The sequence below is a fragment of the Pangasianodon hypophthalmus genome, chromosome 2 (genome assembly GCF_027358585.1).
Source record: "Pangasianodon hypophthalmus isolate fPanHyp1 chromosome 2, fPanHyp1.pri, whole genome shotgun sequence".
Taxonomy (NCBI): domain Eukaryota; kingdom Metazoa; phylum Chordata; class Actinopteri; order Siluriformes; family Pangasiidae; genus Pangasianodon; species Pangasianodon hypophthalmus.
In genome coordinates this window covers 13,807,440-13,833,949 of record NC_069711.1, presented here as the reverse complement: position 1 = coordinate 13,833,949, position 26,510 = coordinate 13,807,440, and the positions used below count along the sequence as shown (strand labels likewise).

At 38.9% G+C, this 26,510-nt stretch overlaps 1 protein-coding gene across 6 annotated transcripts in view; it reads left to right on the top strand.

Annotated features, from left to right (window-relative positions):
• Positions 1-26,510, top strand: part of lhfpl4a (LHFPL tetraspan subfamily member 4a) — a 34,970-nt gene that overhangs the window by 2,816 nt on the left and 5,644 nt on the right. For 2 of the 6 annotated variants that reach the window (XR_004579719.2, XM_026912736.3), the window contains exons 2-4: positions 19,448-19,684; positions 22,548-22,564; positions 23,513-23,551. Coding sequence is in view for 5 of the 6 variants with exons in the window: in XM_026912736.3 (XP_026768537.1) it covers positions 19,448-19,684; positions 22,548-22,564; positions 23,513-23,551 (293 nt within the window). In the remaining variant the exon portion in view is untranslated. Of the gene's footprint in view, positions 1-19,447; positions 19,685-22,547; positions 23,552-26,510 lie in introns of those variants that run through there. The other 4 variants (XM_053230578.1, XM_026912744.3, XM_053230569.1 and 1 more) reach the window with 4 other exon arrangements.

The window sequence follows — 26,510 nt, the reverse complement described above, 5'->3', positions numbered from 1 at the left end:
TCTCATTTCAGGTCAAATTCCTCTTGCACTTTCTTGCACCTTCATTCAGACATGACCTTTATGTTTTTTCTAATGCTTTTTCCCTTCAGAAAGGTCATTGTATTTGTTTATTTCAAATGAGATGTTTATGAAATGAGACCATTAACATGGCCTTTAAAGGCATTACAACATCTCTCTCTCTCTCTCTCTCTCTCTCTCTCCCTCCCTTCCATATACGCTCACCATCCACTTTAATAGGAACACCTGTACACCTGCACATTCATGCAGTTATCTAATCAGCCAATCATGTGATAGCAGCCCAATGCATAAAATTATGCAGATACAGGTCAAGAGTTTCAGTTAATGTTCACATCAAACATCAGAATGAAGAAAAAGTGTGATCTCTGTGACTTTAATCATGGCATGGTTTTTGGTGCCAGATGGGCTGGTTTGAGTATTTCATAAACTGCTGATCTCCTGGGAATTTCGTTTACACAGAATGGTGCGAAAAACAAAAAACACTGAGTGAGCGACAGATCTGTGGGTGGAAATGCCTTGTTGATAAGAGAGGTCAGAGGAAAATGGCCAGCTTGATTCAAGCTTTTAGGAAAAGTTTAGTAACTCAAATAATCACTTTTTACCACAGCGGTGAGCAGAAAAGCATCTCAGCATGCACAGAACATCGAACCTTGAGGTGGATGGGCTACAACAGCAGAAGACCATGTCGGGTTCTGCTCCTGTCAGTCAAGAACAGGAATCTGAGGCTATCATGGGCACAGGCTCACAGAAACTGGACAGTTAAAGAATAGGAAAAAAAATCACCCAGTCTTTTTCCAGACTTCAACTGTCCAATTTGGGTGAGTCTGTGCCCATGATAGCCTCAGATTCTTGTTCTTGGCTGACAGGAGTGGAACTTGATCAGGTTTTCTGCTGTTGTATCCCATCCACCTCAAGGTTTGATGTGTTGTGAGTTCTGATATGCTTTTCTGCTCGCCGCAGTCATAAAGGGTGCTTATTTGAGTTATTATAGACTTCCTGTCAGCTCAGACTAGTCTGGTCATTCTCTTCTGATCTCTCTCATCAACAAGGTGTTTCAGTCTGTAGACCCTCCACACACAGGATGTTTTTTGTTTTCCACACCATTCTGTGTAAACTCTAGAATCTGTTGTGTATGAAATTCCCAGAAGATCAGCAGTTTATGAAATACTCGAACCCGCCCATCTGGCACCAACAACCATGCCATGATTAAAGTCACAGAGATCACACTTTTTCTTCATTCCGATGTTTGATGTGAGAATTAACTGAAGCTCTTGACCTGTATCTGCATGATTTTTTGCATTGTGCTGCTGCCACATGATTGGCTGATTAGATAACTACAGCAGGTGTACAGGTGTTCCTAATAAAGTGGATGGTGAGTGTATATCTAAAACTCTCTCAGTTCCTCCTCATGTATTACATTTCTATTCATATTCTCATGTTTAAAGACTGAGATGGTGTTTATGGTGTACCGCTGAAGGAAAGGTTATGTGTGTGGTTTATATAGGCACTGGGTATGGGTGTATTTATGTGTGTGTATTAGTGCTTTGTTAGCACCTTGTTTTCCTTCCCCTCAGTAACACCGGCTCAGTTTGCTTGCCATGCTACTTTTAGCGCTCACACTTATCATCTTTGCAAAATCTTTCACTTTTAAAATTCATGAATAACATGACATTTCTGTTAACATTTACGCCGCTAATATCAGGGGGTTGGTATGTGCCTTAAGGGGCTTCAGGGCAGTTATGTACAGTTTTAGCTTATTCTTTGACTACTTTTGTGGTACTGTGATCCCAAAACTGCTTAATTTCTCTGTATGCTCCTACTGTCCCATCCTCATTCAGCTTCAGAGACTGTCTGTCCTGGAAGTGATAAAAGAGTGAAGTACATGACAAAAGTTCACAGAAACCCATTGGTAACATGGGTTGTGCTATGCTGTTCCTCCACAGTGCTTTTCCTCCCATGTGACCAAAACACGACAGTAGATGGATTGGCAAATCTAAATTGCCCCAGGTGTGAATGAGTGTGTAAATGCATGTGTGCATGGTGCCCTGTGATGGACTGGCATTCCATTCAGGATGTATTCCTGCCTCGTATCCACTGATTCCACCTTAACACTGAGCAGGACATAGCAGTTATTGAAGATGAATGATTGAATGAATGAATGAAGCCTTTATTTGTCACATATACATACATTACAGTACAGTGAAATTCTTGAATGAATGAATGTGGTTTGGGACTTGTCCTAAGTATTGAAATGATCATCATTTTGAAAGCAACCAGATGCCGACTGCAAGACCCCTTTCTTTCTAATTTCTTTCCCTAATGCTAAAGAGCACAAAGACATCCACTGCAAGCCAGTAACCAGATAAGCAAATGAAATATTCTTTCAAATAGGAAGACAAAGGGTTTTTTTTATTGAGGCACTTTTACTATAATGTACCAGGATCCATGATATTGGGTGGTATGGTTATCATAAATTCTTCATACTGGCCCAGAGTTCTCAGTGTCATCGATTTCTCTACATTATAAAATAGCATTGGCCATTTTCAGTGTGAAAACTGAACACTAATACACACATCTTCTGTTACATCTTAACCCTTTTCTTATACACACAGAGAGCAACTCACAGAGGCACAGGAATGTCATATTATACAGATTTGTTTGTTCTCTGACTTAATAATCATTAAATACTTAATAATCAAAATAATCATTTTTAGTAAATCTTATGGGCTGTAGCTTTGATGTTTTAAATTAACTCACTTAATTTGTGGTTTCTGCTGCTATTACTTTAAACCAAATTTAGTTTGTCACCTAGCAAGCTAAATATCTGGAATATATGCACAATGGCTATAGGCAAACATTCCGCTAAAGGTGAAAACAGCCGTATTTCCAAGGCATTTGTTAGCCTTCATTTTAACATACTGCCTATACCTGACATTTAGAAATTATACAACTCTTCCTGGATGGCAAAACATGGCACAACCTTTGGCCACAGATTAAAAATTGTTTTGTAATATAGTCTATTTATTTAAATTATAGTAGAAAATGCAATAATCCCAATGAGTATTTTTATTTATTTAAAATATAATAGACTGTATTGTGTGTTTTTTTTTGTGTGTGTGTGTGTGTGTGTGGCGTGGGTTGGGATGCAGGCTGAGGCACTCACCAAAATTAAAAAAAAAAAACAAACCTTGTGCATGACACCCCTGGGTACTGTGATCAGCTGTAAGTCCTGAGCTCAACACAGGTAAGACAGATTTGCTGGGTGAGGAGAAAAAAAAACGGCATCGCTGACACTTTCTCTGAAATGTTGACAGCTGGTTTTGAAAGCAACCAGATGCCAAGCTTAAGATCCCTTTCTCTCTAATTTCTTTCCTTAATGCTAAAGAACGTGAACATGTCCACTGCAGGTCAGTGACCAGATAAGCAAATGTAATAATCCTTCAAACATAAACACAAACAAGACAGTCAAAAGTGCATGTGTGGGTGCACATATATTGCATGAGGACTGAAAAAGGAAGTCAGTAGTAGTGGCATTAAACGTGGAATACATTGAAGCTCTGATTTGTTGTGAAACACCATCTTAGGCCATCATTAGCCTCTCACAGCCGTAGACAGCTAACAGTAAATATTTATCCTCAATCAATACCCAAAAGCTAGCTGGCTAGCTGACTTAGCTGAGATCTATCTGTAAACTAGCTATCATAGACTGAGTAGAGTGGAATCAATTCTCCAGTTAGGCTACAGAGGTTGTTTTTTTAGGCACATCTATTGTCATATAACAGAAAATATGATATCGGATGGTATGGTTATCAGAAATTCTTCATGCCATCTATACATACATAAATACTCACCTCTTCTGGTATGTCTGAAGCCTTTTCTTATACACACCAGAAAAGTCTTAAATGGGTGTATTAGGGGAGTGTTTCTTCCAGCAGTCTTTGTCTGAATGGTTAGACTGAATGGTTATATATTGGATGTTAGAGTAAAATCCTACAAAGTTGCTACTGCTGAATGTTAAAAAAATTCCAATAAGTACCAGTGAGAGAAAAGTTACTCACCCTCATTATGATATTGTGTAGCTTCATTGATAGCCTAAATAGTGGTGATGGAGTTGAGCCGATACAGTAACAATTACACTATATGGTCAAAAATATGTGGACACCTGACCATCACACCCATATGTGGTTCTTCCCCAAACTGTTGCCACAAAGTTGGAGGCACACAATCGTATAGAATGTCTTTCTATGCGAGTTTTATGATTTTCCCTTCACTGGAACTAAGGGGCCCAAACATGTTCCACCAGTGCCCCTGTGTACAAAGCGAGCTCCATGAAGACATGGTTTGCCAAGATTGGAGTAGAACAACTCAAGTGGCCTGCACAGAGACCTGACCTCCACCCCACTGAACACCTTTGGGATGAACTGGCATACAGACTGAGCCCCAGGCCTCCTCACCAGATATCAGTGCCTGACCGCACTCATACTTTTGTGGCTGAATGGACTAATCCCCACAGCCACATTCCAAAATCTAGTGGAAAGCTTTCACAGAAGAGTGGAGGTTATTATAACAGCAAAAGGGGGCTAAATCTGGAATAACATGTTCAAAAAGTGCATATGAGTGTGATGGTCAGGTGTCCACAAACTTTTGGCCATAGAGTATATGTTGGATGCTGTGTACTGTAAAGGTTTTCTAGACCAGGAGTAGTGTTGTTGCAAATTTGGAAAAGTGACAGCTCATTACTTATAAGACATTTCTTCATAATTCTCAGGATGTGCATTTTTGGTACTTAATAAGTGCACGCTTTTGAAGAGTTGGTGGAATTCCCTTTTAAACAAATGCATACACAAAGCATAGTTCCATGTATCGTGTGTGTGTGTGTGTGTGTGGTTTAGATACATATGAAGCCTTTTATACACATATCTTTTATACACCTCTTCTGATTACCATATGTAGCTTGTTACCATCTTTGGTGTTTAGCACTGTCCAGGTTGGTGCAATAAGCAATAAAGGTAATAAGCAATAAAGTCAACATTTAAAAATAATAAATAAAATCTAAAATGATTAGTATTCTTGATTTTTCACCTTCTGGTTTTGAATAAATCATGTGCAATAAAGATAATCTAAAATAATTAGTATTCTTGATTTTTCACCTTCTGGTTTTGAATAAATCATGTGCAAATGTTCAGTTTAAAATAAAGAGAATACAACATCACTTGGATTAAAAATGTGAAGTGAGATTATTATGAGTTTGTCCTCATAATGAAGACACGGAGCTGGAAATTAAAGTTGGAGATCGAAAATCAGAAAGAAAGGTGGGCACTGTGAAAGCTCTTTACTGAAACAAGTCATCACAAGGTTTTGAGCTCAACAATAGCCAGAAGCCTGATTCTTTCAAAGACTACTCCACTGAGGAGTATGGATATATGTATTTGTGTGCGTGTAAGAGAGAGATAATGGGAAACAATTCATCAGTTTCCAATCAATAACTTCAATAAAACAGGAAGAAAAGGCATCATCATTAGCTAGTGTGTAAGTGAAAATTGCAATCACTTACTTTTGATTGCTTCTTTGAAGTATGTTCTAGCTCAGTTTAGCTAAATTGAAGGTCCTGTAGAGATTCTCCCCTTAGGTTGGATCTCCCAACTTTCTTACCCATAATCCTCCTATCTCCTTTAGAGAGTAAGCTTCAACCAATTCCACACTGCTGCATGCAAAGATAGCATCAGCAGCAGATGAGCTCCACACTGCAGGGATCACACAGGGATGGAAATGATAGTACAAACCACACTGACTGAACACCTGACTACAGATACAAGCACATATGACAGACCACTGAACAGAATGCATCTCAGCAGTGTCGTAGAGGTCATCCAGTTATAATGAATAGTATTCATGCAGCTGAAGAGGGGTGAGGCACTGAGAGAGGGAGTGTGTGTAATAGAATTGGATGTAGATTTAATGCTTTTGGCTTTGGTGGTGATGATATTTTAATCAGCTCTGTGATACTGAACTGTAACTGCACTGCCCTCCTCTCACACCTATCCCCCTCTCCTTCCTTTCCGCAGCCCTCTTTATTGTTGCCTTCACTTTTCATCAAACTCAGTGTTAAATCCATCCTCTTCTCCTTCCTGTTCAGGTAGCTGTTTCTTTCCCTCCATCCTTTCCTCAGGTCCTCAGAGGAAAATGCAATAAAGGGAAGCAAGAAAATAAAGAAGGAAACGTAATTAAAGAAATGAGAAGATGCTCTCCAGTGGAGCAACAGAAAAGCTCTCTGTTTATCATTGGAAGTTTGAATCCCAAAAACACCACACCCTTCCATGGCTGGAAGTCCAATACAGCAAAATTGGCCATGCTTTCTGGGTGGGAGGGATGGCATACTCTTCCTCCCCTGATACTAACCAACTGTAGATGTCTGTGAGCTCAAGTATGTGGAAGAGGGTCGATGAGCACTTTCCTCTGAGTATTCTGCTTCTCTGTGATGCAGCATGAGCAGCAGTTTGAAAAGATGTTGAAGGAAGAAATGAGAGGCACCTTCAGTCTTGGGCATTTTTACTGCACACTGATATCAGATCAGGTACTGATGTGAATGTAGAACTAATCAGTGAATAACTACATCATTAAGCCTGAGCACTGAGCATGGTTTTCTAATCGAACCACAAAAAACATGATTTTAAAGCGTTCTGTACTTGACTGTGCTCATGTGGAAATGCTCAGAACTGATTGACCCTACAGTAGAAAAGGCTTATATTGTAAATTTAAAAATTTGTACATTTATCCAACAGCCAGATACTCCAAAGCAGCCCAGCCTCATTCACCAACAGCACCTACTCTCCAAATGCCCAACTAGAAGCATGGACTGAATACATTAGTAAACACGACAGAGGACTTATGAATTAGACTTCACATTGAATTAATACACCACGTTGCATCCCACTTCAACTTCCCTCATCTCCTGCTCTCCACATTGCTCATGCAACTCGTATAGCATACTGATAACTAGAGTATTGACTCTGCATATTGATGAGACCTGTTTTAGGATGCCAGTTGGATATAAAGCTTTACACACACGCACACACACAAGCTATAAATTGTAAATGATTTTGTCCATTCACTATATTGAGCTGCAGTTCATCTCTACATGCACACATGATGCAGTCTCTTAATGCCTCCATACACCTATCTGTTCAGTTGATGTCCATTTGCAGTCTTTGAGGCTGCAGATATTGTATTTTGCTAGTGCAAAAGCTAGAACTGTTATTCCATTACTGTGTAACACTGATTTCAGAGTAGTATTTGGTACTTATTGCTATGTGTTACTGCTTTACACAGTTTTACCAGATTCTTCTGCTCAGACACAGAGACAGAGAGAAATTCTAATAATGCACGCACGCATGCACACACACACACACACACACATACAATTATGTGCTACATATGGTGATCTTACATTTAGCCTCTTCTCATTATACATTAGATAACATCCAACAGTGCCCTGTCCACTCAAATGGATTTATTATTAGCTCATATGATAGCATGAATGTTGAGTGCAGTTACATATATTTGAATATTCTAATACATAAATGCACTTACACACATTCCCATGGACCTCCATCTGCACAAACATACACTCAGACATAGCAGCTAGTTTGGTGTACACAGTCAGACTGAGCTTTCAGGTTCAACTAAAATCTACATAAGTGTAGTCTCATAGGATGACTCAGAGCTAGTGTGTGTGTGTGTGTGTGTGTGTTTGTTCATGCAACACTGCGTAGAGAATTTTCCCCGGCTTGTTTCCAGCTGGCCCCAAGTCATAACAGCCTCTTATAGATTTTTAATCACCTTGCCTTCTTCCATAGAAAATGCGATTGCATTGCATTTCCATAACGAGGAGGGCAACAGACTTTGTCTCCTTAGCGGATGCTTGCATCTGAGATAATGGAGCATGTCTCTGAGGCATCAAATTGTCAATCAGTGTAAAACATGGAGGTATTGATTTTCAGCAGTAATGGATGGTATTTACTTCTTTATTCCCTGTGTTGAATTGAAGCCTAGAAGGCATTAGGGCCTGCCAATATATTGTTTAGCAAAAAAAAAAAAAAAACCCTGACCACTGTTAAAATTCCATAAATTTATTGAAAATTGTTCAATATTGAACATGGCTGAGTGATTCTCAAAGATAATTGGCTGTATTAACCAATCCTTCATGTGTCAGGGCCGAATTAATTTCTGTCACACCATCACACATGAACACACACACACACACACACACACACACACACACAGTGGACGTGACTCCCCTCAGTTCTTTAGCTGAGCCATCTGTTCAACTTTGATACATATGTTGAGTAGCATCCCTACATACCATACGTACTACATAACCATACATCACCATTACAGTTGAGGCCAAAAGTTTACACACCCTTAGGTTCAAGATATTCAATCTCAGTTTTTCACAACTCCACATTTTTCATGTTGCCATACATTTTTTGGCAAGTCAATTATGGCAAATACTATGTTCACATCAGACATAATTTTTCAAACAATTGATTACAATCGATAATTCACTGTATCAGAATTCCGGTGGGTCAAACGTTTACATACACCGAGTTGGCTGTCTCTTTAAACAGTCTTGAAGATTCCAGAAATTAATGTAATGAATTTTAGAAGCTTCTGATAGGCTAGTTGTTATAGATAGGAGTTAACTGGGAGTGCATATGTGACTGTAAAATGGTCTACCTTTAGAGCCAGTGATTTTTTGCTCTTGATACCATGAAAAAATCCAAGCAACTCAGCCAAGACCTCAAAAAAATGGTGGACTTCCACAAATCCAGTTCCTCTTTAGGAGTAATTTCCAAACAGCTGAAGGTAACACACGTATCTGTACAAACATTTCTATGCAAATATAAAAATCTTGGTCCGAAATGTTGTCAAGCAGGGAAGAAGCAAGAGGGACATAAAAAAAAGTCAGACTGAAGTTTGCAAGTGATCACCAGGACAAACCTCTTCTCTTGGAGGAGTGTTCTCTGGTCAGATTAAACAAAAATGTGAACTGTTTGGCCATAATGATCATGTATGGAGGAAAAGGGTGAAGGAATTCATCCGAAGAACACCATCCTTACTGTGAAGATTGGGGGTGGCAGCATGGGGGTGTTTTGATGGAAAAGGGACTGGTACACTTCAGAAAATAGACGACATCATGAAGAAGGAGGATTATATAGACATATTGAAGCAATATCTCAAGACAGCCAGAAAATTAAAATTGGTTGCAACTGGATCTTCCAGCACGACAATGAGCTAAGCTTGTGGAAGCCTACCCTAAGTGTTTGATTCAAGTTTAAGGATTTAAAAGCAAATGACGCCAAATACTAACAAAGTGTATGTAAACTTTTGACCCACTGAATATCTGATATAGTAAATAAAAGTTGAAATAAATCTGACTTTACACAGGAGATGTATGGTGACATGCATGGAGTCTTTAGCCAAAATGTGTGTACACTTTTGGCTTCAACTGCACTGGAATATAATTTTATAACATTTACTGTCCTACCACTCCTAATTTAAAATTTATATCCGACAAATACTGTATTTCTATGGCCAATAGCAGTACTCCACCTGCTGTCATCATCACTCTGATACATTAAACATTAATATTAGTTGTACACCTGCTTCCTGCAAAACAACTGAAATACTCTTCATTAAGACATACAGTATGTCTAAGTTTTTGGTTTTAATGTAAACCAATAATCTATCTATGATATCCAAAAACTGTTGGATGAGAAACGTACGGTAAGGTACATTTTGAAGAGGAAAACTCTATGATGTTTGCTGTAGTGCAAAGCAATGATCAAATAGCCTAACACGTGCGTGTGTGTGTGTGTGTGTGTGTGTGTGTGTGTGTGTTTGTTTATTGGAATGTTAACATCCTGCCAGTGATGTCTGGCCATGAGGAAATAAAGCAGTAATGAATCCCTGTTCTTATTTCTTGTGTACACCTCCTGCTCTGACCAATCAGCGTGCTGATTAACACTCCCAGAACTGCAACACATTAACGTTTCTGGGAATCATTAGTATTTTAAGAACGGGAAGGAAAATCAATAACTCTCTGCCTTGGTGTATTGTGTGTACATGTATACCTCATCAGTTAAAAATAAAGTGCACAAGTACTCCTATCTCTCATATACACATTTGCATTAAGATTGTGTTTGGAGCATGCATTTAGCCTCTTCTGACTGCATATTTCTTCATAAATCCAAAAATTAATTTACCAAAAATTTATTTATTATTAAGATATTACATTCGTTCCATTGCTGATACAGTATGTCTATTCAAAAATACCATTGATTTGTTCTCCATTTATATGAATTTAATGGTATAAAGTTGGATATGAGCCTGAAGCACCATACATTTTATCCCACTGGCAGTATGATTCTGTGAAGATCTCGAATGTTTGTTTCATTGACATGTAGAAATTTAACAGGATATGAATCTTTACTCCAAGCTCCAGGATCATACTATTAATTTTATTTACAAACACTAAACAGACATACACACTAATACATCTTCTTTAAGCATACACAGTGACATTCTTACTAGGTCTTGACTGACCTATTTGCTCACATTTGGATTTGTGACATTTGCTGCAGATACCAGTCAAAACTCGAAGTTAAATTTATGTCCATCTTAATACACACAACCAAATACAGCAAGATTATATCAGTGTCAAGCAAACAGAGAGAGAGAGAGTGTGTGTGTGTGTGTGTGTGTGTGTGTCTCCTAATTGGAAAGAAACTAGATACAGAAATGGAGCTGTGCTGAAGAGAGGACAGATTCGATCGAGCTGCTTATGGTGACATCACCATGGACTGTCACCCCACAGACAGGAATCACCATTATGCAAGAGACAGAGTGAGAAAGTGACTGAGAGAGACAGAAAGAGAGGCAGTCTAGCTTGTTTTAAAGTGAAATTAGTAATGATGTATGGGGGCTGGTACATTTTTACACTAATATATACTCACATAATGTGTGAGTAAGCGAGCAAGAGGATGAGGGGGAAATTGGTATACATATAAGGGGTATAATTTGTGCCTGTGCATAAGAGAAAGTGAAAGACCAAGGATGACGGATAGAGAGGCAGACGATGAGTAAGTGTGTAAGCATGTAGAGAGGGTGTGGGGAGGGAGATTGAGATGAAATGCACAAAGACTTCAAAGAGTAACAACAGGATCAGTTCAGCACTGCTATTCAACCTAAGGCCATAAGACAAGCCTAAAGAGAATCAGAAGGTTTAACCCAAGCGCACGCACACACACACACACACACACACACACACACTAATATCACCTAAGATTTAAACACATAACACACAGGACCAGAACTGCTGTATGTGAATATGTTCCTTATAAATACCCATGAGTCTCTGGGGTAAATTTGCTACTCTTTCTGTCTCTCTGTCTTTCAATATGCATTCCATCAGTGTGCAGCAGGGCTGACGAGGTTTTTCAGTGTTCCTAAGGAAATTTGTATTGATCCCTTTTCTTATAAACATTGATGTAAAATATATTAGAATGCATACAATTATATTCTTATAAAAAGTTGGATGAGGCTTATAGACTTGGTGACAGATATTTAGAGCCTAGCCATACTAAGAGTTAAATGCATTTAATGAGGAGTTAATACTTAAATTGCAAGAACTGAACTCAGTTCTATAAATGTCTTAGAATTATCTATGGAATAAAAAGTTTATAAAAAAAAAAAAAAAAAAAAAAAAAACCTTTGAGAGTTGGAGAAGTGTGCTTAAAGCAGAGGAGTGTATCATAAGCAGTTAGTTTTTCTTTTTTTCTTGTATAATTTCTACACATTTTCATTTTTTTGTTCATAAAGTATAGTGTGTTTGTGTGTGTATGCGTATGTGTGTGTATGTGTGTGCGTGCATGCATGTGTGTGCATACTGTATGTACATATTCATGGATTCTTTTTTTTTTTAAAAAAAGGGGAGGGATAAAAGCAAGTAACTCAATGAACAGCAGAACATGTAGAGGACTCTTCACTGGGCACTTCTTTCTGAACCATGGCAAGCAAAGCTATATCTGAGTTTGCCAGTGCAATCAAATCCAGGAGCAATGAAAATCAACCAGAAACAAATTACAGTTTGAATTATTCATTTTTCCACACACTCACACACAGAACAAGCAGTTCATTACTATTGGCTTTTCTGTTCCACTGCCATCAGCATGAGAGGAGACTCATCCATGGAGTGACTCCCCTGGGACTGTGCTCTTGGCTGGGGCAGAAACAGTCTCTGTGGGCCTTTGAGAACACCCTCACTCCTGTTCAAGCAGATAGCACTGTACGATCAGGCTGTTACAGCTCAGAGAGAGAGACTGAATGACAGGAGGGTACAACACCCAAGAAAATAGGCTACCAGTTTAAAGCTGGATATACAGTACACCCCATAAATATTTGAACAGTAAATCCAGTTTCTAAACCCGGGCACACTGGATCTGAAATTAAACAGTGACCATGAGGTTAAAAACATAGAAGGTCAACATTGAATACATTTGCATCTATTTCAAGGAACCATATGGGAATCACTGGAAGTTTTATACATAGTCTAGTAAGTTCAGTGGGCCATGAGAAATTGGACAAGTTAATTAAATGAACTGATTTATTTAGTAAGTATTTGATTGCAAATCCTTTGTAGTGGTCTGATGTATGAGCCATATACATATATTGGAAACTCTACCTGCTTTATATGTGCAATTTAGCAAGCTCTAAAATGCATAGTAAAATGCTTGTGTGAACTTCTTGAGGTCTACCAGCAGTTGCATTTGTTGGATTCGAACATGTTATGTTCTAACACATCTAAGCATATATTCAGTGGAAGATTTTTGATCAATTCAAGAGTTTTCCTTCATTATGAAAAAGGTTCTTCAAATATCTCTTAAAATTGTAGCACAATAGATAAAAGAGTCTAGAATTCCTATATGGTTTGCTCAATATGAACATAATACCCTCTAACTAAAACGGACAGCATGCACTTTAGCTCCATTCATTCATTTATTCATTCATATTCAGTAACCTCTTTATCGAGAACACTGGGCATGAGGTAGGAATACACTCTGATGCCAGTCCATCGAAGGGCACCGTGCACACACACCCATTCACACCTAGGGGTAATTTATCATAGCCAATCCAAATACTGGCATGTTTTTGGGAGGTTGGGGGAAACCAGAGAACCCAGGGAAAACCCACACAGACACTGTGAGGCAGACTTGCTTAACTTCATAGGTTTTTATTCATAGTTATAAATAAAATAATTTTAAATCAAAAATGCAATTAAGCCAAACAAGGATTGTGGCAATATCCAACTACTTATGGGCCACAGTTAATGCTTCTACATGTGTCTTTGCTATAAATAATAATAAATACTCAATATTCAAATCCCCTGATGCTTCTGTCATTTGAAAACAATACAAATCTCATGAAAAAGAATGCTCCTCTATCCAGTAAATGTAATCGACTCAATGCTGAGTTACACACCTCACTGAGTTCAGGACACCTATGCATACAGCATTTCTGTGTGGGATCATACGGTGAATTTTATAGTGGTCTTGCTGGCATCCACAATATTTATGCATCATTTTTTTCCCCTAAAGCCTATTGCTTAATTCCTGTTGCCTGATCAAACTGGTTACCAACATGGAAACAACCAATGTATTGTTTATTGACTTGCTCACAGTATGTAGACTCGGAATAGATCTTAATTACCAGAGAATAGTTTCCGTTCCTTGTTTGGCAGACAAGCAGAATTAAATATCAGTCTGTTATTCTGGTAGCGCTCAGAAACCTGGAAACTCCCCTGGAGTGCACACAGAACACCCATGTACAAAGATTCAACTGATTTGAACCACCTGGTATACTAGGCAAAATGCCTCCTGTTCCCTCAGTCAGGTGAGCGCTCAGTGGTATCAGCACTAGATGATTGGAATGTGCCAAACCTCTGAGTCAGAGCACATCATCAAGCTGTAGCTATCCATAGTGGCACTGACTCCCATCAAAAACATTAAGTCCATGATTTATTGAACCCTTCAGGGTGCTTAGACAGTGTATCATACCACTTACAATCCCCTCCAACCTACAGAATTTCTCCTACTGTCCATATATCACTCTCAACCTTGCCCCACCTGCAGCACAAAAACCACTTTCTGTGATGGAGCCCAGTATCCCCGCAGCCCCAATTCTTATAAAAATATTTTTTATAAGAATATAATTTTTTGGAAGCAGTATGAATTCTGAAGTATTTCGCATCAATGTTTTTATGAGAATGCATCAATATAAATTTCCTTAGGAAGCTTGAATAACCTCTTCAGCCCTATTGCACACTGATTGGAATGCATATTAAAGAGAGACAGATAGAGACAGGTAACAAAATTACCCCAGGGACTCATGGGTAATTAGAAGCAACATATGCACATACTAGGGATGTAACCGAATATGAATACATTATTTGGACTGAATAGATAATGCGTCCTAAACAAATACGAATGCAGGTGTACGTTTTTTTAAATTTAGCAAGCTCTAAAATGCATAGTAAAATGCTTGTGTGAACTTCTTGAGGTCTACCAGCAGTTGCATTTGTTGGATTCGAACATGTTATGTTCTAACACATCTAAGCATATATTCAGTGGAAGATTTTTGATCAATTCAAGAGTTTTCCTTCATTATGAAAAAGGTTCTTCAAATATCTCTTAAAATTGTAGCACAATAGATAAAAGAGTCTAGAATTCCTATATGGTTTGCTCAATATGAACATAATACCCTCTAACTAAAACGGACAGCATGCACTTTAGCTCCATTCATTCATTTATTCATTCATATTCAGTAACCTCTTTATCGAGAACACTGGGCATGAGGTAGGAATACACTCTGATGCCAGTCCATCGAAAGGCACCGTGCACACACACCCATTCACACCTAGGGGTAATTTATCATAGCCAATCCAAATACTGGCATGTTTTTGGGAGGTTAGAGGAAACCAGAGAACCCAGGGAAACCCACACAGACACAGTGAGGCAGACTTGCTTAACTTCATAGGTTTTTATTCATAGTTATAAATAAAATAATTTTAAATCAAAAATGCAATTAAGCCAAACAAGGATTGTGGCAATATCCAACTACTTATGGGCCACAGTTAATGCTTCTACATGTGTCTTTGCTATAAATAATAATAAATACTCAATATTCAAATCCCCTGATGCTTCTGTCATTTGAAAACAATACAAATCTCATGAAAAAGAATGCTCCTCTATCCAGTAAATGTAATCGACTCAATGCTGAGTTACACACCTCACTGATAGAAAGCTTGCCAGAAAGCTTCAGTCTAGGTGTGTGCATCAGGATCCTGCAGGATGACATAAAAAAAAAAAGTTGCATGAGAGCGATGTTTTTAGTTTAATGTGGAGTTTAAAGAACAGCTCATGGAAGCTTGTGGGGAGGGTTGCCAGGTTTCAGTAATATTTCCATCCCAACTTCATGTCAAAAACTTGCCCAGAATGTTTAGTCATAAGAAAAGGCAGACACGTTTCCTCTTTTTCTCAGTCTTTCCCCGGAAACAAGTTAACAGTGGTGTGCATTTCTGATTTATACTATGTGAGTATTATTTGCAGAATTTCCCTGCTCACGGGACCAACTTCATTAGCATGGATATTAATTAGAAGATGTACTATTAATTTTTTTCATCACTGGTTTGTTCCAGTAGCCCAACCTAAACACTGCCTTACTGTGCTCTGGAATAAAACCATATTTCTACCATATTTCTGTCCAAACAAATAATATGCTTTGATTTATAGCACCACCGCTCCATATAGCTCACGCAGACCGTGCACTGTGCACAGGGCAGCATATATATGCCAGGCTTTCCAAAACTAATAATTTAATTAATTTTAGAAATATTAACTTGTATGTTCATTATGCATGTTTTTGTCATTCTTAAATGATCATTCTCCATTGTTATTAAAAGAAAATCTTCCTGGAAAAACACACAGGCATTATAATGAAATGGTCTTACTGTTAGTAGCCCAGCGTCCCAGCTTCATAATAGAATTTGATAGCATGACTAGCAAACTTTTCTGATAAAAAAACTGAAATAAATCTGATAAAATATTAGAAGATGACAATTGTTGTCAACTGTAAATAACTGTAAGTTTCTTGATTTGGGAAAGATTTTTCCTTTGAAACATATTTAGCTCGCTTTGTCATTCACATTTTGTGCCAGCTGCTATTTGTATGTTATAATTTGTGAAGGAATATTACCTCTTTTTCCAGCAACCCCTAACACATACAACAGTTTCAGTCCTGTGTGTTGAGTGTTTAGAAATTAAACCTTGTAAAGACACTAGTGTGTCCATGTGTGTCTTCTAAATGGAATTTCACTGATTTCTAAATTCTTCTGGTTGTGAAGTGTGTGAGTGTGAAGTGTGCAACGTGATGCATCTTATATCCTGAACTGAATCTTATTTCTTCTCAGTATTTGTGATAGGAACCAGCGGTCATGATGTCTACAGTGTTAAGACAACTGTTGTACTTTTTTAATCCAGGCTACCAGTAGAGCTACATATTTTATGCAGTGTTAATAACACAAAAATGGTAAATCTGTAAAAATCAGTTCTTCATTTTCTTTCTTTCTTTATAAATCCTTTACAAAGGCTGATAGTATTCATCAGAGAAGCTGCAGGAAATCAGATTAGCTATTGAAAGTAGTGGTAAATTGCATTGTACTCTAATGCAAAAATAAATCTGCTTCACCACCAGCCAGTTTGGTTTGTCTGCCTTCTGGCTCTCTCTTTATCCGTCTGCTGCACTTCTTCATCTGTATTTTGTAGTTGGAACTGATACCGCTCTGAGACATTTAGGAAATAATTAACATGCTCGTTCTGAAAATTCTGCAGAATACCCCCTTAATGCAAAATAAATAAATCATGTTGACAGGTTTATTTTCACATGTGATTGTGGGGATGAGTGTGAATGTAATTTTACTCCACAAGGCCGTAATTGAGCCTGTGTGTATGTATATGTGTGTGCATAAACTGTCCACAATCTTGTGAAAGGATGTATTCCTAAATAACAGACATAAATCATTTAATAAAGCATTTATTGTCAGACAAGCAGAATGAGTACAATGCAGAACATTCGAATCCTGTTTTATATCTTAACTTGGTCCAGTGGCACAGAGGGTACTGTTGCTGCCTCACGGCTCCAGAGTTCCTGGATTGATCCTGAGTTTGGGTTATTGGCTGACTGGAGTCTCACTTGTTCCCATGTTCATGTGGGTTTCCTCACACCTTCCCCTTGTGTTGGTGCAATATGGAACTTAGTGTGTAGCATTGCCCCTGGTATGAATGCTCATTCGATTGTGTATACATTTGTTTTAATAGAAACACCTGTCATGCTCATTCATGCAAGAAGCATAATGCACACACTTATGCAGATACAGGTCAAGAGCGTCAATTAATGCTCATATCAAACATCAGAATGGGGAAAAATGTGATCGCAGTGATTTTGACCATGGCATGGATTGAATATTTCACAAACTGCTGATTTTCACACACTTCAGTCTCTAGAGTTTGTACAGAATGGTGCAAAAAACCAAAAACATAGAGTGAGTGACAGATCTGTGGGTGGAAATGCCTTGTTGATAAGAGAGGTCAGAGGGAAATGGCCAGCTTGGTTCAAGCTGTTAGGAAAGGTATAGTAACTCAAATAATCACTTTTTACCACCGTGGTGAGCAGAAAAGCATCTCAGCATGCACAAAACATCAAACCTTGAGGTAAATGGGCTACAACAGTAGAAGACCATGTCGGGTTGTGCTCTTGTCAGGTTTGAGATTTTTTCAGCAGAAAAAAAAAACATCTCAGAACACACAACATGTGGAACCTTGAGGCGGATGGGTTATAACAGCCAAAGAAGCCTCTTCCTGACAGACAAGAACAGGAATCTGAGACTACAGTGACCATGGTTTTTCAATCTTCAACTGTCCAGTTTAGGTGAATTTCTGCCCACTATATTTTAGAAACATATTCACAGCATCTTGGTGCAGTGGATAGCTTTGTCACCTCACACCTCCAGGGACCTGGCATCGATCTGGAGCTCAGGTTACCGACTATGTGGAATTGAATGTCCCCATTCAGTGTTCATGTGGATTTCCTCTGGGTTCTCTAGTTTCCTCCCATTTCCCAAAAACATGCCTGTAGGTGGATTGGCTATGTTAAATTGCCCCCAGGTGTGTGCATGTATGATGCCCTGCAATGGACTGGCATCCCATCCAGGGTGTAATCCTGCCTCATGACCAGTGTTCCTTGGATAGCCTCTAGATCCACCATGACCCTGACCAGGATAAAGCTAATCAGCAGTGGCTGTTCCCAACCATGTGCAGTGGAAAACCTGCCCTTTTCACTCAGTTCTTTTTCTCTTTACTTTGTCATACTCTTCTTCTGTCTCTTGGTCAGATGAAGTTGGGGTGTTTGCATGACCTAGATGTATCTCTTAAGTCATTAAAATTAAAATCTTTTGCAATACTGGCCATGAAGCATTTGATGTTCAAAAACAGTGGTGATCCTCTGAGTGATCTTCAATTCTTGCACTTGTGACAGTGAGCAACACTGCATTCACAAACATCAAGGACCAGATGTTGAGAATTTTGTTTCTTTGCAGATGGACTAAAAAAATTCTCTAAAATGGAATGATGCACATGCAGCACTGTTGAAAGAAGCAGTTCCGCTGATGTGGATATTTGTTTTGTGTGTGTGTGTGTGTATGGGAGGAGGTATTGCTCATTGCTGCAGGCTGTAAGACTCTCTGCTTTAGAGTCAGAGCTGCTGAGGTGTCAGTTCTTTACCCCACACTCTGTTCACCATGACACTGAGTAGTGCTGTAAGCAATAATACGGTTCTGATCCTTTACATTAATAGGGGCAGTAAAAGAGGAATATGATATCACATGCTATCACATTATTTGATTTTGTTATATCTTATCCTTGAAAGCTTCTATTTTACAAACATGTACTGAGAAGGAAATGTTGTGATAAGGTCCATATTGCAGCTCAATAGTTAATGCTAAGCATCAGGCTTCTCTCTGACCCAGAGACATAAGCACGTATTATAGCTCCTAGGAATTTAGTACTAACACAACATTCTTTTGTAGTTTGTTTAAGTAACCTTCCAGTACACATAATATTATATTTAATACTCTGTGAATACATTTCTATAATACATTTCATGAATACATACATAATACAGTTCTATAATATTTCTATATTATTCTTATGAGCAGTGGATTTTGAGGATAGTTTTGTTTCAGTTTAAACATTTCCAGCTCAATTTCTTCATCTTTCTTCCTGGTCTGAATAACACGTCTCTCTTCCTCTCTCTGTAGCTGTGTGTCTGGTGTTCGGATGTATAATTTTCCCGGCTGGCTGGGATGCAGAGGTGGTTCAGGACTTGTGTGGTGAGGAGACAGGGAAGTACACGCTGGGGAACTGCTCAGTGCGCTGGGCCTACATCCTGGCCATCATCGGCATCCTGGATGCACTCATCCTCTCTTTCCTTGCCTTTGTCCTCGGGAATCGCCAGAGCGACTTCCTTCAAGATGAAGTCAAGGCTGACAATAAAGGTGAGAGGATAGCTAGTGAGCATGAGTGATCTGATCCAAAAACCCAAGTGCACCACTGAGAAGATGGTAGGTAGAAAAATCAGTAGACCCAGAAATACATGAGCAAAGTGAGCATAGGTTATACAAGCAATTATGTTTAACATCTTTTAGGCAAGTAGAATTCAGAACAGCACAAAGGAAAGAGAGTGATTAAGCAGAATAGGCAATGCTTTTGTTTTCAGAAATCCACATTTGAGAAGGAGAGCAAGCACTAAAAGCACTGAAAGCACTCCACCTGAACATCAACAGATCAATCAATAAGCCTGATGTCCACTGGATTTTAATACACATGCCAACAAACCTCACGACTGACAAGTTTGACAGAAAACAAACAAGATGTCTTAGAACAGCAGGGCTTTTCATGACAAGATTTGTGCTGCTGTGGGAAGTCATTAGAGTGAGTGTCTAAGCATAACAATGTGCATAAAAGGTTATTTTTCATAAACAGATACACATGGTGGAAAATAAGACAAAAGAACAGTTGTTTCAAAACATTTGGAACCAACATCTTTGATTTTGTGATTGAATCAGTATGTGAACCAGCAACCTTCTGGTTTTTGAGTTGGTTACTAGATGGATAATATTTGGCTGCATGATCCACAATAATATGAAACCTTATTAGTCAGTACAATAGCATATACAGTATAACCTGCTGAAGGGGAACTGAAGGACTGCATTTGAGTAACAACAGAAGTCAGATTTAACAGTTTCAAATGGAATAAAACAACCAGTAACCTCACTCTGAAAGTCTTCTTGCTCCAGGAACTTAGTAAGAAAAACCATTTCATTAGGAAAATTTCCAGTGCTTTCCATCATGTAATGAGAATTGGCTTAATAGTTTTCCAACAGATTCCTCTAGGTTTCCAATTCTAGATACTATCAAATACTGCCACTCAATAGGGCCTTCATTACCATCAGCATAAAATTAGACCATTAGGAACAAGACATTCCATTACCCTGCCATTACAGACCACCAGAAACAAACTAGAAAGCTCATATGGTTTCTACTACTTTTTCAGCAAGAAAAGAGAGAAGGGAAACCCCTGCTTTAAACAAAATGACTGCTGCATTAATGTGGCTCTTGGTGAGATGGTGGAGCTTGTTTCCTACCGCCTCCATTTTATTTTGTTTACTCCTCTCTGCTGACTGATGTTTGGAGGAAGTAGGTTGGGGGGTGGGGGGTGGAGCTGAACTGTATCATGAAAGCATAAGAGAGGGCACATGTTCATAAATATTTCATCTTTCTCTCTTAAGCCAGACCACTGTGGTAGACTGATCCATATTGCTATTGTGCGACAAGCAGATTTCATCATCCTGCGAGATTCTCTTTTATATCATGCCCGTAATTCAGACACAAAAGAAGGAGGAATGCGCTTTGCTAAATATATAGAAGAGAGTTCACTATAACTCTAGTAAATCATTTATGATAAGAATCATTACAGCCTTGATAGAAAGTAATACAACTTGAATGAACGTAAACGGGAGGGAAAAGAAGAAAGGGGGGGAATAAGCAAGAATTTGTCTGAAGAAAGAAAGAAAGAAAGAAAAAGAAAGAAAGAAAGGGGGAAAGAGAAGAAGAAAAATAACCACCTTCATAGCCTCCTGATTCTATTGAGGAAGTTGCCATGGTAACATGTCTGATTCCGGCAGGATAAGAAGGGCTGCTGCTCTCTCCCCAGCGACTGGGCACTCTGCAGCTGTGTCTTTCTTTCTCTCTCTCTCTCTCTCTCTCTCACACACACACACACACACACACACACACATTATTATCACACCCCACTCAAGCTGATAATTCAATTTCATATGAGGGTTTTTTAAGAGGAGCGAATCGCCAAGGTGGAGAGAATTGAAGAGGGGGGTTTTTAGTTTTGTGTGTGCTTGTGTGTTTGTGCATAGCATCTGTGTTAGTCAGGGAATCTGCGTTGCAGCATCAATAAAAAAAAACCTCATGGCAAGTTGCCAAGCATCCCCCAGTTTCTATTTCTTCTCTCTGGCTTTAATCCACTCTGTTCACCATTACTCTTTTTCCAAAAATCCCTTCAGAATTGATCACCCACCACCTCAAGCACTCCTCCTTCATCATGCTAAATGCTAAGTCGAGTCATGTGCCTTTAGCGTTAGTGAGCAGGAGTGCACAAGCCATGGTGTCATGCATTACATTTTTATGGAACCTGGAGGGAAATCCTGCCGCTGCTGAGCGTGACTCACATCTCTAAGTAATCCTAGCGTGCACCTGGACAACAAGGGCTGCACAACGCAGGAGATAAATTATTCACTGCATATTATATATGTCAAAAAGGCACTTTGCTGTTCAGCACACAGCACACGTTGCCTTAATTATTTCTTATTCAGAAATAATGTTTCAAATTAAGAATACTGTTTGTAAAAGGTGTGATTTTTTTTAGTGCTGCCGATTGAGTTACAGATAGACATTTCCATGTTTCAGAATGTGAGAGGATGTAGTAAATGGCTTTGGTCTCCCACACTCCATACATCCTGCTGATTTACAATGGCAGTCAGGGCTTTGGATAGCATTCTACTGACACTGTAAATCCTATTGTAACAGGGCAACGTGAGGCAAACACCTACTACCTGGACATATGCCATGTGGTTTATGAATGGTAGTGATAGACTACACTGCATGTGGTGCCCTTTTGACTTTAACATGGCAGAAGACAAACTAATCAAATGAACTACCTTACAAGATTTGTTCATTAACTGTATACCAACACATTTTGGCAGCAGTGTGCAAATTTATCCTTGATGCACACCTTCATATAAATGCAGCCCAAACTAAACAACCGTTTCTATTCTGTCTTTACAGACTTTGCAGTATCAAGGGTAAGTCTCCCCATTGCTGTGGCTTCCATGCTTGTGTTGCTGTATGCAGTGATCGTGCTCCAAACATCAGTGTTGTGGTGCTGTAGTATCCTGGCATTATGTATGCTCTGGGTTAGCGCTTAGATTGCTCACCCCTGCTTGTGTGTTAGTGCTCCCAAACCTGAACCCCCAGTGTCACACCAGGATTTTACACAGATAACAGTGAGCTTAGCCATCCCTTAGAGATGCTGGGTCACAGAAGGGTAGATGCATGGCATTGGAGGCTAACACAATAGAGGGAGTGTGTTCAGGAGAGCAAGCAGTGGAGAACTGTTCTGTGTTACGAACGCCTCTAGCAGCACATGCTTCCCTCCTGGAAAATGCAAATGTCTTGAGATGTCAGGTCAGAGAACAGATACGGTTGAGTCGCAACACAATCCCGGCAGCCCTGCAGACCAGCATGTACTTACACTTACACCTTTAAAGCAGAGAATGAAAGGGGAGACCTACAGCTTAATTACTAGATGACAAGTACATAAATGCATAAAACAAAAGAATTTTGGTGTAATGACCAGACAACAGGCTGCATGAAAAATGCATGCTTAAAAGCTTTGTTGGTGCGCACGCAAGCAAAAAGAAATGTCCAACTGTTTGTATTGTAGTCAAAATAGAACAAATTCAACTTGCAAAATGATTCATTCAAAAATTAACAATCAATAGTCAGCGCTCCTCCAGGTTAGAGTGAACCAATGGGCCTCTCTAACATAATATATATTTGCTGGCCCAATTCACCAGTTTATAGGCTAGTGAGGGAGAAAATTGGGAGAACATTATTATTTCATGAGAAGATCTGTGTATTAAGATCTACACACACACTTTTTCTTCATGCAGAGCATGCAAAGTGTTGTTTCTACTATATCCAGTGTACATGTCTTACTAGTATTATTAATAGTGCTCTTTTCTCCTCAGCAGCCACTGCACCTGACCTCTACACTCCGAATGGATGGTGTAAGATGAAATGCCTAAACGAATTGATCAATTTATCACCCATGTTTCCCTTCTCTAGATACATGCATGCAGTCCTAGCATGCAGCTTGAATCTGCTTTGGCCAAAGAGATTTTGGATTTGATTGTTCTCCCCTTGGTTTATTCCTGCTGATCGAGTGGTGCAAAAAATTTCCCATTTTTACTAATCTGTGATTTCCTCCTTTCAAATATGCATCTCCCTAAATTCACCTTATTCTGTATTTAAGAATTAGGAATTAAGCTACTATGAATAATATGCCATTGACATCAAGGCTCAATATAATTACAGATTTTGCCATTTGCGTAGGTATATAGTGTAGCTGGTATTACACAAATACTCTGAGATGCATCATGTTAGTAGTTTAATCACTGAGTTAGTTTTATCATCTAGAGTTTCTACTTTTAGCACAAAGATGGAACTTCAATTTACAATAAAAAAACTTCAATAACTGAAGACAGTTATTTAGCCAACTTTCATCAAGGGTCTCTAGCATTAATATGATGATTACGTAACTCCATAGATGGAATGGGAAGCAATTTTTGTTGCAAGCAAATATCACTTGTTGACTTTTTTGGTAGTAGTTTCCTCTTCTCATATGAAGCTAGCTAGCTGGATGTGCACTAGTTTTTAGTTTTGCTGAAATGGAAGGTGTTGTAACATGAAAAATAGAAAAAGATTTTTTTGCATTCATTTTGTATTGTCAGAATTAGCTGATACAAAGTTAGTTAAGTAATGCAAGACAATTAAAACATGAAATGCTCACTTTTTCTTTTTTCTAAAACCCATGTTTGTTGGTAGTAAGAACATGAAAGAAATAAAACCGTTCAAGGCAAACCAAACACCTATGCCTTGCTATTAGCTAGCACAGTATTTCAATTTGGAGCCATGTTTAATATTATTGACATGAAGAAATGAGGTCTGTGTGCCACAGCCATCTTTCTGAGTATGTTGCACAATTATGGGGAAGCAAGACACTTTTCCACAAGAGGTGTTAGGAGACTTTTAACATAGATTGAGTCAACACTACAGTGTTCAGAGAGGAAATTTATAGCAAAAGCAATAAATTCTCTATAAGAGTCTTAAGGTCAGTTGAGAGGGCTTTGTGGACTGAGAGTTTACAGTCCATTACACCTTACACATATCCTGAGCCTCTCACTAAATATTTCAGAAAATCTGAAACATTTTAAACCAACTATCACACAGAGTGCTGTCTGTAGAACTTCTACACTCTAGTTTGGTCAGTTGTCATGCTCATATTATGCACCATGAATCTAGCAAATGTTAGCCAAATGTCTTTAATGAATCCCGAGTAGGAACAGTGGCCTGTCTGCCGTGCTTAGCCAGACTAGGGTAATTAAGATATTTAGATTGTCCATCTCAGGCCAAATGTTAATGATCGCATGCAAGGCAGAGAAGCTGAGCCTGGGCATCTGGCCCAAAGCCTCCATAAGCACACAGAGCAGGGGAGGGGAGATGAAGGGGGGGGACCAGGTGGTATCACAGTGCTCCACCGTATGTTTCTCTTTCTCATTCCCACTTTTTTTTTATTTAAATGAGGGAATGCTTTGGTTGTTTACTGTCTGGTGGTGCAGTGGATTGCCTGGGCCAAGTGAGACATCAAGCTTGGTGTCATCAGGCATCATAAGTAGGTCAATAATGGTGTTATGACAGATTATTTGCTTATGTAATCTCCCTCTGTGTTACTGCAGTCCATTCTTGCCTGAAGAACCTCCTCAGATTGATTTTCTTGTGTTGAATCTAGTTTTCCTTAAATTGGGCAGTGCTCCTCAATGGGTCATCTAGCAGGCCAGATAAACAATAACGCTCCATCAGGCCTCAGCACATAATGACAATCCTTAGGATTAAACATAATTATTTTTGGTGCCTCCAAACTTGTAAGTTTTCAAGCAAGCTCTGTTTCTTAAAATCTCTTTTCGAATGTTAAATTCAAATAAACCAACACTATTTTAAGCCCTGTCTACATGTATTTTTAAAGGCCACCATATGACAACTGTCCTTAAAACATTAAATGGTATAACAGGGTTATATGGAGTATCCAGTCATGAGACAGAGATACAGAGATACAGTGTTCCAGCCCTGGAAGACCACAGAAGCATACCTGTAATAAAATCAAATGAAAAATGACATTATTAATTTTATACAGATTATCTGGTGATGTCAGGTGTGTAAAATCCGATCTTAACCCCTCACAGTCCAGTTGTGGCTGCCCCAATTTAAAATTCTAATGTTAAACCTGTTCAGTATTTTACGACTCAACCTCCTGTAGTGTGGGGGGGTGCTGACTGTCTTGTGTGAAAACATGATTTTGTTATAATATGTAACAGACAGACAATCAGTGACACCCAAGCCGAGTCTCCCATGTTTGTTTTGGACCGAAGCAACGTTTGTTCAAAAGAATCTCTGCAGCATTCCAAATTTCGAAAGTTGTGAGCACAGTTTGTGAACATAATCTGAAAGTGTGTTGTATTGTTTGATGGAAAGATGATCCAGGACAAAAAAATCTGTAACTCTGGAAATACTCATATTTTCAGCATTGGCTAGGATTGTATAAATCTTGTAATGTGGCCTTGACATTAGTCTCTGCATATAGTTTATGCAATATTCCATTTATTTATGTGAAAAATTAGAGGCTTTGTGTATCACGGCCCACTGTAATATTTAATTATACTGTTCACAGTGGAAGTGGGATGAGATAAGGTTTCTATGCCCAAACTCTCTTCTTAAGGCAGAAGGGGATTGTATTGGCAGGGTGAGAGGCTCGGGTCATGTGTAAGGTGTAATGGACTGTAAATGGAAGGAATGTGCTGAGGGAGAGAAATGTGGTATGAGTTTAAAAGCATTTACCTGAAATGGCAGTAGACAGGCCTACAGCACTACAGCCCACAGAAATGACACTCCTCAGACATATCTCGATATCAC